This window comes from Drosophila montana, unplaced genomic scaffold (assembly GCF_035044405.1).
Source record: "Drosophila montana isolate Dmon_TW-CO22-7 unplaced genomic scaffold, ASM3504440v1 contig_3836_1, whole genome shotgun sequence".
NCBI lineage: Eukaryota > Metazoa > Arthropoda > Insecta > Diptera > Drosophilidae > Drosophila > Drosophila montana.
Genome location: NW_026998707.1, coordinates 16,843 through 33,165, shown reverse-complemented (window position 1 = coordinate 33,165; position 16,323 = coordinate 16,843). Strand labels below are relative to the sequence as shown.

Here is a 16,323-nt window from a genome sequence, read left to right as displayed (position 1 = left end):
TCCGTCAAACAAAGATTGATTAATGATGTGAACGAAAATTGCAATATACATTGTGAAACATGTTTTATAAGTCGAAAGTGACAAGCAACAACATCAACAACAACTAACAAAATCTAAATCAACGACAACAACTGAGAAAACAATTGCAAATTTAACAATAAGAACAGAAGCAACTTAACAGATGACACGAACGTGTAAACCAAAGACAGTCTGTGCGATGACCAGCACCGGCACCGCCTGAGCCCATAGGTCCCGGACAGCAGCAGCAGATACCAAAAGTGTGAGAGGCAGTCCGCCCTTTGCACCAACGCAGGAAGTAAATGAGCAACGTTGGACTGGAAGAGGCTGCTCCTGTTGAGCAAAGGAATGCACCCAGCCTGCAAGAGACTTTAGAGGTGTACCCCAACGATGGACCACGCCCACTCACAATAGCTCAGTACCGGGCACGACAACAGAAGAAGGAAAAGCAGAAAACCAAAAGAAGCGGAAGAAGAATTAATCTGCTTCAAAAAAGAATACTCCTACAGGATCTTATCAAGACAGGGACAACGCCCTAGGAGAAAATGAACAAATAAAGAATCTCGAAATCATCGAGAAACAACTTCGTACTGGTGCGAAGCAACGCAATAAGGGCTGCAAACCTGCCAATGCCTTAATTGCCCTTAAATATAAACTCTAGTTCAAGCCGATGCGCGAAAGCGCTACTTGAAAAATACTAAAATCTGTTAGGCTTTTTACTAACACATACGGTTGGACTATTAATTGTATAAATAAAAATTGTCAGCCAACCGTATGACCTAACTAACACAACTTTTTTTCCTTTTCCTAAATCAGATTTAAATTGAAATTTACAATTATCGAACAGTTTTCAAAGACAAATTATTAAAAATAACAGAAACTAAAAAATTAAAATAGATTTTTTTCTGAAGAAAAAAAAAAAAAATTCTATTCAAAAAAAAAAAGGCCATTGATAGATTTTCTTTAATTTACTTCCACTTGGTCTCAGAGTTAGAAAATATAAATTTTGTTGAAAAATCTTAAAATTTTCCAATATGGGTTGGTTTGGCAGTGACGACAGTAAAACAAAAGACAATACGGCCAACGTGGTCAATAATGTCAAAATCGTAGATCACACTGAAGATATACAATCTTTGTGGATCTTACTGCTCATTTTAACAATCGTATCAGTTTGTCAATTTTTGTTGACCATATACATAAAACACAATAAAATATTAAAAAAACGTTATACGGGCAGAGCCATCAACCTAAACGGAATATAAAAACTCATAATTCTTTACATTAATAGAGTTGAAAACACCAAAAATGATAAAGATCATTGAAGATATATATATATAAAAGACCCGAATTTTCGAATAAGCGCGTTAACTATTTGACAAAAACATCGCGAATTCATTAGCATATACCAATTCGAAAACGAATACATGAGCACATTCGGCCAGAACACTAGCCTATTAATTAAATGCTCACAAATCAAAAAGGGAAAAGTACTTAGTACATTGCCATATGTACAAGTACAAAATTATAAATCAAGACCACTGCGACTGCATCAGAGCATTCCTAAAATATTTTGGAATGGAATACATTAGCGATTAACCATTAATGACTCCAAAGATCAATTTGATAAGTCATACAAATGCGTTAATAAAGATACACCAATTAAAGTCGAAACACTAAAATACCATGTTTAGATGCTGGTAAAACAATATAATAACATAGTACAGGCAGTAAATGAACTTCAAGATAAGCTGACACAAGAGAATTCCAAAAAGTGTCTCAAATTTATACAATCCTTAAATACAAGATTGAAAGCTATCGGTATTAGACAGAACATTGAAATAAATGTTCCAGAAGATCTAACTCTATTGGCTGATTTTTATGATACCCAGCTTAACGACTTAGATGAGTCTAAACCACTAATAGACTCAGAAATCAACAGCGATACAGAAACGATCGAGGAAACCGACAAAACGGCACAACAAGTAGCCTTGGATAGGGAATATGTGAAAACAAGTTTCATCATCTATACCTGAATTTGACGGTAAAAAACTGTCACTCAATCGGTTCCTAACAGCTCTACGCATAGTTGAGAGAACAAAAGGCAACCAAGAAGATTTGGCAGTTGAAGTTATCAAATCAAAGATACAAGGTTGTACAAGGTACAAGATGAAACTACAATCTCTGCCATAATAACTAAACTAAAGGGTAACGTAAAAGGTGAATCACCTGACGTATTAAAAGCGAAACTGTTTAACATTAAACAAAAAAGTAAAACAGCATCACAATATACCGTTGAAATCGACAACTTGCGAAAGCAACTCGAAGCAGCATATATTGATGATGGCTTAGACCCTGACAAAAAAAAAAAAAATTTCTACAAAAGAATCAATTTCTGCTATGATTAAAAACTGCGAGCATGATAAACTCCGTATTATCTTGGAAGCAGGAAACTTCGTCACTTTCAATGACGTCATGGGTAAATATATCCATTGCAGCACTGAAATGACCGGAAATTATAACACCAACAACAGAGGACCTTATAGAGGTAATGCCCGTGGTCATAACCGAGGAAGGAATAATTCCAACCGAGGCAACAACCACAGTAATGACAATAATCAAGGTAATAACAATGTTCAAGTTACTCAGGCTAACTCGGAAAACCAGCAAGCCCCTTAAGATATTCACAAAGAAATACAAAAGCACACACAGTAAATCTAAGCCTCAGTATTTTTATTAAAATAAATAATGAAAAAACAGGCAAAGCATTTACGATATTGCTAGATACTGGTGCAGACATATCTCTATTTAAAGAAAATGTTGATATATTTGAAAATATAAATTCAAAAATATCAACCCAAATATCTGGAATTGGCGAAGGTTCAGTAGTTTCTAAAGGTTTAGTATTCGTAGAATTATCTACAGGAAAATATGTCATTCCACACGAATTTTATATAGTCGGACAAGATTTTCCAATACCTAGCGATGGCATTATTGGTATAGATTTCTATAATATAAAATATAATTGCCAATTAGATTTCAAACCTGTGATTCTCTAATACTTCGGCCAAATAATTTAAATTATCCAATAAAACTACCAATAATTTACACTTGTGATAATAATGCCACAATACTTCCAGCTCGTTCTGAAGTAGTCCGTCAAATCAATACTGTTTCGCCAGAAAACAATATTTTTATTCCGAATCAAGAAATTGAAAGGGGAATATTCATTGAAAATACTATTTCCAATAATCAACAAACATTTGTTTGAATTTTAAATACAACAAATTCAATTAATATAGTAAATCTTAACGACATTAAAATAGAAAAGCTAAGTGACTATGAAACAGTCCAAGAAATTAGCAAAGATCGCCAGGAAATTGTGATGAAAAAATTACAAAAGAACTTTGCCCAATTATTTAAAAAACAACTAAAAAATCTCTGCACCAAGTATACTGACATATTCGGACTTGAAACCGAATCAATAACAATTCACAATTTTTATAAACAAGAATTGAGACTTAAAGATACTGAGCCAGTGTACATAAAAAATTACAGAATTCCTCATACTCATAAAGAAGAAGTAAATAAACAAGTCAAAAAACTCATCTTGGATAAAATTGTAGAACCGTCTGTATCGGAATATAACAGACCAATACTTCTCGTTCCAAAAAAGGGATTACCGGGATCCGATACCAAGAGATGGCGATTAGTTATAGACTATCGTCAAATAAATAAAAAACTACTCTCAGACAAATTTCCGTTACCAAGAATAGATGACATTCTTGATCAATTAGGAAGAGCTAAATATTTTTCATGCTTGGACTTAATGTCCGGTTTCCACCAAATATAACTAAAAGAACAATCTAGAAATATTACGTCTTTTTCAACGAGCAATGGCTCTTATCGTTTCACACGATTACCATATGGATTAAAAATAACGCCAAATTCTTTTCAAAGGATGATGACAATAGCATTTTCGGGACTAGACCCTTCACAAGCATTCTTGTGGATGACTTAATCGTCATCGGTTATTCTGAAAATCACATGATCAAAAACTTAAACGTTTTTGACCTGTGTAGGAAACACAACCTTAAGCTACATCCAGAAAAATGCACATTCTTCATGCATGAAGTGACTTTTCTAGGTCACAAATGTACTGATCAAGGTATTTTGCCAGATGACAAAATATATGATGTCATTGAAAAATACCCAGTCCCTACTGACGCTGATAGCGCTAGAAGATTCGTTGCATTCTGCAATTACTACAGACGATTCATTAAAAACTTCGCCGACTATTCACGGCACATAACCAGATTATGTAAAAAGAATGTTCCTTTCGAATGGACAATTGAATGCCAAAATGCATTTGATTACCTAAAATAAGCTCTAATGAAACCTACTTTACTAAGCAATAAAAATACAACCGAACAAGAGTTGGCAGCAATACACTGGGCAATAACACATTTTCGACCATATATATATGGTCAACATTTCAAAAACAAAACAGATCTTGGACCATTGACATATTTGTTTTCAATGGTGAATCCAAGTTCAAAATTAACAAGAATGAGATTAGACTTAGAAGATTATGACTTTACTGTAGAATATCTCAAGGGCAAAGACAATTTCGTTGCTGATGCATTATCACGCTTCACAATAAAAGAATTAAAAAACATATCAGCTAACGTACTAAAAGTCACTACAAGAAGTTCAAGTAGACAGAATAAATCCTGCGCAGGACCAAAATCCGAATTGCAAAAGCAACCGGACACTTCGATGCCCAATATATATAACGTCATCCGAAATGATGATGGTAAGAAAGTAGTGAGCTTGCACTTAAATTTGGCCAAATGTTTCTTAAAACATGGACAAAAGATTATTGCAAGAATTGATGTTGTCGATCTCTATACCAATGGAGTCTTTGATTTAGATCAATTTTTCCAAAGGCCTGAAAAAGAAGCCGGTATATATAGTATCAAACAACTCAAAATGGCACCGTGCGAAGAAATCTTTGAATACGTTTCAATAGATTCCTTTTAAGAAATGGGCAATAAGAAATTGAAAAACCTAAGAGTAGCGCTACTCCAGCCGGTGACTACAATAAAAAGTAATAAAGAAATCGAAAAAATACTGTCTACGTTCCATGATAAACCAATTCAAGGAGGGCATACGGGAACAACAAAAACTATTGGAAAAATAAAACGCTATTACTATTGGAAAAATATGACGCGTGATATCGCGAATTATGTGAAAAAGTGCCCAAAATGCCAAAAATCAAAAGTGTCAACACACACTCGAACCCCTTTAACACTAACAAAGACACCAATTATGGCTTTTGATAGAGTAGTAATAGACACGATCGGTCCACTACCAAAATCAGAGCAAGGTAATGAATACGCAGTCACACTGATATGCGATTTAACAAAATACCTTGTTGCCATACCAACACCCAACAAAAGTGCAAAAACCGTAGCAAAAGCTATTTTCGAAGATTTTATTCTGAAATATGGTCCAATGAAGACGTTCATTACGGACATAAGAATTAAACATAGGAGATAACGTACTGTTAAGAAATGAAACAGGGCATAAGTTAGATCCAGTATATATGAGACCATTTAAGGTCATAGAAATAGAACCTAACGATAACATAGTTATAAAGAATAATAAGAACAAAAAAAACCAAAAAAAAAAACAGGATGGTTGGCCACCATTATAAAAACAAAAACAAAGAAATATCAATTCTTCTTTTAATATTCATTTATTCATATTTTATATTCATTATATATTACTATATTAAAAAAAAATAAACAAAAAAAAACTATTCAATTATTGTAACTTCAATTTTATTTTCAAAAAAAAATAAAACAAAAATTTTTTTTTTATAATTCATTATATTCATTAATTACTTATTTTGAATTAAATTAAAAAAAATGTTCCCTCAAATAACTATAATTTTTAAAAAACTACATATAGAATTTTACGTTATTTTTAAAAAAAGGGAGGTGTAGCATGAGCAACATATTTATAATACATACCCAACCAATGCAAGGTTATATGAGATCAAATAAACAATAACCCATTTATCGCAACCCAAATCGTCCACTCATAAGTGGCGTGACCATATCGCAGAATATGCATCGTCTGCGTATTCTACCGAATACCATTTCTTTGTCTTGCAATATATATATGCTCAATGTATATGCTTTAAGTGTATGCATATATACATGCTCCCGCTCTGCCGCTGTACTCAGCGACTGAGACTTATATACAAAACTCTAATGTTAGACTTAAGAACAAACATATAATTGAACGACACATCAGTCGATAAAATATCATCAACGTCTTAGGACGTATTCCAATAAATGATCAATAAAAGTAAAACTGTTTAATTAATTTTACATGGTACATAAAGCAGATCGAGGTTTCCAGCTCGTAGTGTGAAGAAAGAACCCATCCGAGTACGTACTGCACTGCTCTTTTCCGTTCTAGCCAAAAAAGTATTTTGAAAGCTTAGTGAGATGAGCGAGTTTTCACAACCTAAAGCTACCGACGTAATCAGGCACGATTTTTATGTCGACGATTTATTGACTAGTGCTGCAGGCGTAGAGAACCTAAAGACGATTAAGTTTGAAGTATCGTAAATACTTCAAAACGCTGGTTTTTAACAAATCAGATGGCATTTGAATTCTCCTGAGTTCTCCGCAATAAACGCAGCCAAGCTTATAACGATCTCAAAGCCTGACATATCCAAAACACTTGACGTAATGTGGTTGCCGAATGAAGATGATTTCGATTTAAGATAGACGATTCGTTCATAGGTCTCATAGCGACAAAATGAAACCTTATCTCGCTGACTTCGCGGCTATTTGACCCACTTGGCCTGTTAAGGCCTCTGACCAACAAGGCAAAAATCCTACTCAATGCGCTCTGGCTTCACAAATTACTCTGGGATGTTTCCATTCCTATGAATTTGGATAACTCGTGGCAGCAACTGAAATCAACTTTGATTGTTGCAAAGCACAAAGATACTATAATGTGTTTACAGTGCCAACTACACTTCCTAGTACCGCGATTACTAGGATTTGCCGACGCTTCAATAAGAGCGTTTAGCGCATGCGTATATATACGCAGCCATTCTCCATAAGGTCTGATTCTGAAGTCACGCTTAATTAAATTCCGTTACATCCTTCTTTGTAGGCAGCATTTGTGTCGAATTAAGTGGCTGAAACACAAGAGTTGACAGAGAACACTAAATGGTGCCGTGCACCTACAATGCAAAACGCAGCAGATATCGTTTGGAGACGCTGTGATGTTGACGCGTTACTTGTGTCGATTCGGTTAGATGGACCTTCATTTTTAAAGAATCCAAGACAGTCTTAAGCTATTTATACATGAGTATAATGGATCTTGGTGCTTGGACTTGCAAATGCTTCTTTTTCGTATGATGTCAAGCCTCCGCTACTTCTCAATAATAGCTCGCAAATCGCTAAAAGCTTTATTAGATTCCTACGTTTGATGAACTGTCATGCTGGCCCAAAAAAACTCGGGAGTCTTCCTTGCGAATTAACGCCCATGAGGCAGACAAGTGAGATCATACATTCGATACTTTAAATGCAAACCTCGTCTGCTAACGCAAATTATGGAAAATTTACCAGCAGATCGACTCCGAGCGCTCCGCCCATTTTATATTTGTTGCGTCGATCTTTGTGACAATCTGCCGCCCCATCAGTGGAGCACGCAGGAGAGGACGGAGTCGTTGGGGTAGTAGAAGTCAACACGGCCAGTGCTTTAAAATTTAAAAGGTAGATCCACAAGTTGGTACGACTGTGAGTTTAATAAAGCTAACACAGGCCGGTGTTAGTGCAGATCAGCGCGGTCATTAATATAATTTGATTTAATTTTAAGTCTAGTGTAAATTCGGTCTAGGACGGATCGAGAGCGCAATAAAGATTTAGTCACTCGCTTAGTGAGCGAATTCGACTCGTTTTGCCACCGTAGCTTAATCGAGTCATAAGAATTTTTTTAGGGCCATCTTCTGTTTAGTAATATATAAACTAATATAAACTTTTAGTATCTAGGCTAATATATTTTTCACAAAAAACTCATATATCAACTGTTCAATGAACTTCACAAACGAAGTGACGCAAATCAGCATCGACCAGCTTTGCCGAATGACTTCGGTGTAATGTATCAGCATCAACATATGATTGAGTGGCTTTTGGAACTAACCTTTTTTGGTTTGTAAAATGCAATAACGAATGAATGCTTGACATTTCAACCACATATTTTCGAAAAGGATAGGTAAGCTTTCTATGTGGAAATTGACAACACAAATAGAAAAAAATAAATTCAGCCCATAAAAACCAGTCGACGAAAACCCCTAGAGCATACATAAAATTTTTTAAGAAACCATATTAATATTCAACTATACAAAACGATTCTTGCATTTTTGCATCTATAACAAGTAAGAGGTTCTAGTCGGGACCTTCCAACTAGGGGATACCCTGAACCCAATACCAAATGCTTTAATATTTATAAAGAAAAATTAAAAAAAAAAAATTGTTCCCTTGACAGGGTTCAAGCTCGCCAAGCCACACCAATAATTGAGTTTTAATGAGAAAAAAACCAATAAGAATAGCAGCACAGAAAACAATACAATCGCAATTGCAATGTTGATAGCATTCAAAGCAGACACGCATGAATGTGTGTGTGTACATGTATACAGAAATTCTTGGAATTTGCGCAGCAGCAGCATAACTTTTGTGTTTCTTAACCGATCTTAATGAAATTGTCGACAGTACATCTTATTGTAGAATAGAATAAAGAATATTTGTGTATTCTCAAAAATTCAATTGCATATAAATTGTGGCTTAAATTGATGGGCAATACAAGTCGGATAACTAACTTGCTTTATAGCTTTTTGATGGTAGCGGGCAGGTGGCGGTAGGTATGAAATAGAACTGAAACATGATATATATATACTATTCTGGAAGCTACATGTCAAGTTTGGTGACTCTAGCTCATATTATTTGCCGAAATTGCTCAAAAACTAGGATTTCGATATCGATTTTTATCGATTACTTGGAAAAGGGGTAAGTTATTGAATATCGGAAACAAACTCGATCGGCGCGGGTGCTAGAAGGACCTGCAGCTAATTTCAAGTCTCTAGCTCTTATAGGTTTTGAGATCCTTGCGTTCATACATACGGACGGACGGACATACGGACGGACGGACAGACGGACAGACTGACGGACATGGCTATATCGACTCGGCTATTGATGCTGATCAAGAATATATATACTTTATGGCGTCGGAGATGCTTTCTTCTGCCTGTTACATACATTTGCACAAAAACATTATACCCTTTTTACCAATTTGAATGGGTTCAGGGTATAAATATCAGATATAAAATCAGATCAAATTAAACCACAAACATACTTTTGCTTCATGTTACAAAACATATTTTCAATATTTGCTTCTTACTTTTCCTTATTTTTACTGGACACATTTCGCTCTATACCAAGCATCAAATCTTCAAACCACTGGGCCATTGTCTGTTGTTTTTCAACGGGTTGTCCACGTATAATAGTTTCCTTTAGTGAGCTTTAACAGAATCATTATTGAACACGTTATTTATTGTTTTAAGTCATAACCTTACCGATAATAATCCTCGTAGAGCAGTATGAGTACCAATAATGGGCGAGACATAGACCATTGGTTCCGACAGTCCTCAGCCAGTACATTGTTTAACAATGAAGACATCATGCTTTGTAGTAACTCAGAATTTAGTTCAACTACCTGTAAACGTAACGTATGCCGACGAATTCGTCGTCAAGTATATATAGAAACAAGAAATAACGGCAAAAGTCGGCATGCCGAAATTTATGAACTCAAAGACATATGGCATAGAAGTGCTTTGTACAAAATCTTTGTTACCGACTTATTGTTCCTATAGGAGCTATATTACAAAATATTGCGATTTTATTTGGGCTTGTACATATTAGGATAATAGTGTGGCGCGCGACTTGCAGACACGGCAATATCGACTCGACTAATACATATCAAGAATATGTATATATTATATAGGATCGGAGACCTCTCTTTCACTGCGGTACTTTGAAGCTATTTGTTTATTCCGATTTTTATCTTAAAATCTTAAAATTAACACAAAATGAACAAAGTAACATACATACAGGTGTGCTGCCTTTTTAGTTAATTTAAATAATTTTTTAATTTAATAATACTCTTATCCTAAAACTCATTAAATATATAAAAATAAAAAAATTAAGCTTGAGCAAGGGAGCTCGAAAAATGTTCAGGGTATATCCTAGTCAACTAGAGTAATTTTGTTTTTTTTTTTGTCGTTTGCGATGTTGAGCAGGGTTAACGTGGATAATGAGTTAAACGGTGCAAATCATTTATGTAAATCATCCAATGCAAGAACTAAGCCATCTTAACAAATAAATACAATTTGTGACAAACAGGAAGCCAGGAAGTAATCGACATGAAAATCAACATAGTACCTATGTCCAATAGGAGCGAATGACAATGAATCCCATCAACATTCATTATGTTCTAAAAGGTGATCCAAGCCAGTACTTGCGATTAACCGCTCTACGATGAAGGCTTCGCGCATTTTAATCAATAGTACCTTCCTCGCCACATCGAGCGTAACGCTATAATAACCGGTTCCAAGTTCGCATACCGAAACGATATTACCAACGAGAAAGTAAGGCTATCTTCGGCACGCTGAGGATTTAATGCTCTTGTTACATTTCCCTTTTGCAGATACGTGAGAATAGTTAAGCCGAATTTTTTTCCAATATAAGATCCTACTATTCCCCCGATCTTTCTTACTATGCAGCACCATCGCTTATTCTTATCGCTTATGCTTAGTCGGCTTGCCGATTGTTGTTGCAAAAGCTCCATGTAATGTTTTTTATGCTCCATCCGCTGTGGCTTCTAGTTCTTAAGTTTAGTTTTGTATGAATACTCGATTGTAATACAATAAAGTAATACTTGCTCCCGCAGTTGGCCGTAAAATCACATTGTTATTGTTTGACAAATTATTATTGAGCCTAAGGCCAGTAATAAGAAAGCGAAGTCAAGCTTTCCACCGTAATCGTCCTAATCGTCGTCAATTACAATTCGATCTGACCAGCAGCCTGCACAGAAGACAAACTGGCGCCCAACGTTTAAGAGAAACCCCCCAGCATCTAACATTTAAGAGAAACTCACCAACGTCTTAGACATAAGCTAAGAAAAAGACATGTAAGTGGGTTGTGCATATAATCGTCTACTAAGTCATAAACATTTTTTGTTTCATTGTGCCAGGAAGTGTGTTTTGTGGCATCTTTTCATGCCGAAAATGTGTTTACAGAAGGCCATTGAAAAAACAAGAGTACGTGAAATGTTTACCAGATTGCTTTTTTTGCCTTCTCTGCCAACAAGCTTATGAACTTATTAGCTTATAGGAAAATTAAAAGAGAATTAGACAGTGACGAGGAGTGAGATACCCAGATACAAAGTCATCAACAATATAGAGAAGATTTGGCAGACATGGATGCCACCCAGCTTCAAGCGCTGATTGCCGGCGCAGTTAGACAGGCCTTATCCCACCAAAAAGAAGAATTCAATGCGCAGTTAAGCGCATTAAAAACTCAGGTGAACTCTTTACAGTTAGAAGCACCGCAGGTTGAGGTGTACTGTAGACATAGGAATTAGGTGTGAAATACCGTTAACGTCTGTCCCAGAATTTAGTGGACTCCAAGATGATTATGCGTCGTGGAGGCACGCTGCTACATACGCCTATGAGTTGTTCAAGCTGCGCTCATTATCAGGCTGTAACAATAATTAGAAATAAAGTAAAGAGCTCCCCTTTGCGGAACAAACATCGCTTCGGTTTCTGCGACAGGAGCTAGAAATGGTCCGGCAAGGTGAAGCCCTACTTTCTCAATACTAGGACGAGGTCGAACGAAAGTTGACCCTCGTCACAAATAAAATAATCATGACATATGAGAAATACAAGGCAACGATTCTCAATGATGAAGTCAGAGCAGATGCACTGAATGTGTTTGTGTCCGGCCAAAAGAAGCCGTTGAGATCAGTTGTGTTTCCATCGCAGCTAAAAGACCATCTGCACTGGCCCTATCCAGAGAGGCAGAGGCGAGCATGGAAAGGAGCGCATTTGCGGCCTCGTATGCGAAAGCATTAGAGGAAAAAGCTCAGAATTACAACAACAAAAACAAAAATTGAGAAAGACAGGAAACTGAACGGTCAGATAAAAACCCCCACTATGTTAGGAGACAGTCCAAACTACAGCAGCACAATCCTGGTCAGAACCAGAACAGCTAGACAACACAGTACCAGTCGACACAGCCTATGGACGTCGACCCTTCCTCGACAAGGTTCAGGCAGCAGACAAGGTTCAGGAAATACCAAGCAGCTAGTGCACAGGCCGTAAATGGCCAGGGCCAGAAAAGGCAGAGAAGGGAACAACTGCTACCTTTTTATACCCTGAACCCATTAAAAATGGGTAAAAAGGGTATTATGTATTTGTGCAAATGTATGTAACAGGCAGAAGGCATCTCCGACCCCATAAAGTATATATATTCTTGATCAGAATCAACAGCCGAGTCGATCTAGCCAAGTCCGTCTGTCTGTCCGTCCGTCCGTCTGTCCGTCCATCTGTCTGTCCGTATGTATGAATGCAAGGATCTCAGAACCTATAAGAGCTAGAGACTTGAAATTTTAGCTGTAGGTCCTCCTAGTACCCGCGAAAATCGAGTTTGTTTCCGATATTCGTTTCCAAGTAATCGCTAAAAATCGATATCGAAACTATTTTTTTGAGCAATTTTGGTAAATAATAAGAGCTAAAATCACCAAACTTGACATGTAGCTTCTAGAATAGTACATATATATCAAGTATCTTTTATTTTGTACATATCGCCTGTTCGATGAAGAGGGTTCAGGGTATCCCCTAGTCGGGAGGTCCTGACTAGAACCTCTTACCTGTTCTTACTAGACTCGTTAAATCCGGGACGACATTATAGGGTTCGACTTACTAGCGCAGGTTGGAACGACCCTAGAGGCCGAGAGTGGTGCAATAAAGTATGGAAGTGCATCCGAAAAGCTGCAGCACCACTATTGCAACAGTGTGAGCTTCACTAACGTGAACGATATCGTAGTACCAGTATCAGTAAGAGCGGAATTTATAAACATGATTCTCAACAAAGGCTTTTTCGACCTCTAACGAGGCAAAATCCGAATGATTAATGATATAATAATAATAACAACCCGGTATATTCCAAATTATACCAGCGCGCCACAGGAGTAGCCGATTTCGTTAGAAAAGTTATCAGTAAGCTTCTACGAAATGGCATAATCAGGCCCTCAAAGTCACCTTATAACAATCCGACCTGGGTTGTTGACAAAAAAGGACACGACGGAAACGGTAATAGAAATAAACGCCTCGTCATCCATTTTAGGAAGTTAAACGAGCGAACGGTCGCCGATAAATACCCGATGCCAAACATTCCCATAATATTAGCCAACCTGAGTAAGGCTAATTTTTCAAGGAGAACGTTGAACACCTTGGCTTCATAGTAGCCAGGGGCGGTGCAAAAACTGACCCTGAAATGGGGAAAAATATCCAAGAGCTGAGGTCTTAGCCAGTTACTACAGATGTTTCGTCAAAGATTTTGCTGCAGTTGCAAAGCCAATAAGAAATCTGTTAAAAGGCGAAAACGGCTCCGTAAGCAAGCACATGTCTAAAAAGACTATCATCGAGTTTGATGATGTGCAAGGGGACGCATTCGAGAGGCTAAGAAATATTTTAGCTTCAGAAGACGTCATACTCAGTGTTCCTGATTTCCGAACACCATTCGATCTCACGACAGATGCTTCTGCATATGGTATCGGTGCGGTACTGTCACAAGAAGGCAGGCCCATCACAATGATATCGAGAACTCTAAAAGCGAAACGCATTTCGCAACAAACGAAAGAGAACTCTTGGCCATAGTATGGACGTTGGGTAAGTTGCAGCAATACCTGTACGGTACGCACGGCATCATATCTATACTGATCACCAGCCACCCACCTTCGCTGTCGGATAGAAACCCAAACGCAAAGATAAAAAGATTGAAAGCGTATATAGACGAACACAACGCAAAAATTGTATACAAGCCAGGCAAAGAAAACCATGTAGCGGATGCGCTTTCACGGCAAAACATAAATGCTTGTAGCCATGTAATTGTTATAGGAACCAAATAATTCTAGAGAAGGCACAATTTTCGCTACAACTTTCATTTGTACCATTCCGAGAAAAAGTGCGGCACACCATCTATTTCACAAACGATGACGAAGTCCTCCAGGAAATAAAAAAGGTGGTACAACCAAACCTCGTGAACGCGATTCATTGCGGATTGCACACCTGAGCACTCCTACAGAACGAACTCGTTAAAGCCTACCCGGCAACAAAATTTTGGCACTGCAGAAATTTGGTGACCGATGTCACTAACAGAACCGAACAAAGAGAAATAGTTATAGCTGAACATAACAGCGCCCATAGAGCGGCCCGAGAGAATGTAAAACGACTCCTTGGCGATTACTATTTCCCAAAAGTGTGTAAACTATTATATAGTTACGGAAGTAATTGCAAACTGTTAACTCTGCACTCGAGCTAAATATGACAGACATCCCAAAAAACAGGAACTAGGTTTAAAACCGATACCATCATACGCGGGTAATATGCTCCATATTGACGTTTTTTCGACAGACAAAAAACATTTCTAACATGCATTAACAAGTTCTCCAAGTTTGCTGTAACACAACCGTTCATAACGAGAACAATAGCAGATATCAAGGTCCCAATTATTCAACTTGTGAATAATTTCCCCAAAATCAGAACAATTTATTGCTACAACGAAGCGGCACTCAATTCAGAAACTATAAAATCTCTATTGAAAAACGAATTGGGAGTTGATGTCGTCAATGCGCCGCCGCAGCATAGCACATCAAATGGGCAGGTGGAACGCTTTCACAGCACGCTCCTAGAGATCGCCAGATGCCTATCAAAAAAAAGATAGAGGTTACTCACGCGTCGAGTGAAGAGTCGAAAGTGTAAATAAGAAATAAGATAGTTAGTGCCCAGCAGATCCAACTAGAGAAAAACAATCCAAATCGACAAAATGGGGTTTTCGAAGTAGGAGAAAATGTATTCGCAAAATCAAATAGAACGCAAGGAAACAAGCGAATCCCTTTATGTATAGAAGCAGTTGTATAAGCAGACCTGGGAACGTCTGTTCTTAATAAAGTGGTGTTCTTAAAAAGGTGGTCCATAAGGATTACCTAAGGTAGCGTTAGTCTTCATTACTCCCAATAGGTTTAAGTGAAAAAACAGTTTTAAATCGGTTTTTCCCTGCAGGGCTATCGGCTTGGTTACTGTCCTTCTAGCAGCAGATAGGTACATACTGATAGTTGAAGGTAATGTACTAGTATGGGAGCAGAGAGGCTACGTTAGACATTGTAGTTATCTAACGGAGTTCGCTGCAATAATAGACGAAACAGGCAAACTGTCCGAGACTTTTCCGAAATCCCACATGCGTAAATTACTAGACGTGGATTTAGCCCATGCTAGGAGTCTGTTGTCCGTTTAAGGGAGCATCACAGAATTGCCAGGAGTTTAGATTTTCTGGGCACGGCACTCAAGGTGGTAGCCGGCACACTAGATGCCGCAGATTTAGATATGATTAGGATGGCGGAATCAAAAGTAATCGAGTCAAATAATATGCAGGTAGTGATAAATACGGAAACCCAGAAACGAATATACCTGCTTACGGATACCGTAAACAAAATAGTAAAGGCAAAAAAGAACGAGTTGTTTGACACTCCACATCTCTATGAAGCGCTTTTAGCAAAAAACAGAATGCTAATAAATGAGATTAAGAACCTGATCCTTACTATCACACTTGGGCACGCGTCCTACATTCCGGTGGGACGGCACACTGTCGCTCTCAGCCGAGCCACTTAAAATCAATCACTATTATAGATTATAGTATCATTGTGGTAAATGAGAGCTCTGCAAGGGTCAGTACAGACGAGGGGCCGGAAGTATCAATATACGGCTCGGTAAAAACAGTAAAAACATCGTCGGTAACCTGAGCCCTTGCCAGTATCGCAAGAGCAGCGTTATCGCTTATGCTTAGTCAGTTTGCCGACTGTTGTTGCAAAAGCTCCATGTAATTATTTTTATGCTCCAACCGCTGTGGCTTCTAGTTCTTAAGTTTAGTTTTGTATGAAAACTCG

General features: G+C 37.4%; 1 protein-coding gene across 1 annotated transcript in view; it reads right to left on the bottom strand.

The window, feature by feature from the left end:
- The window catches only part of LOC135438052 (ran-binding protein 16-like), a 64,488-nt gene extending 54,675 nt beyond the window's left edge, over window positions 1-9,813 (bottom strand). The window contains exons 1-2 of the mRNA XM_064696177.1: window positions 9,677-9,813; window positions 9,502-9,621 (exon numbers count right to left, since the gene is read on the bottom strand). Coding sequence (XP_064552247.1) covers window positions 9,502-9,621; window positions 9,677-9,783 — 227 coding nt within the window. The 5' untranslated portion in view covers window positions 9,784-9,813. The remainder of the gene's footprint in view (window positions 1-9,501; window positions 9,622-9,676) is intronic.
- Between the last annotated feature and the right edge of the window lie 6,510 nt (window positions 9,814-16,323).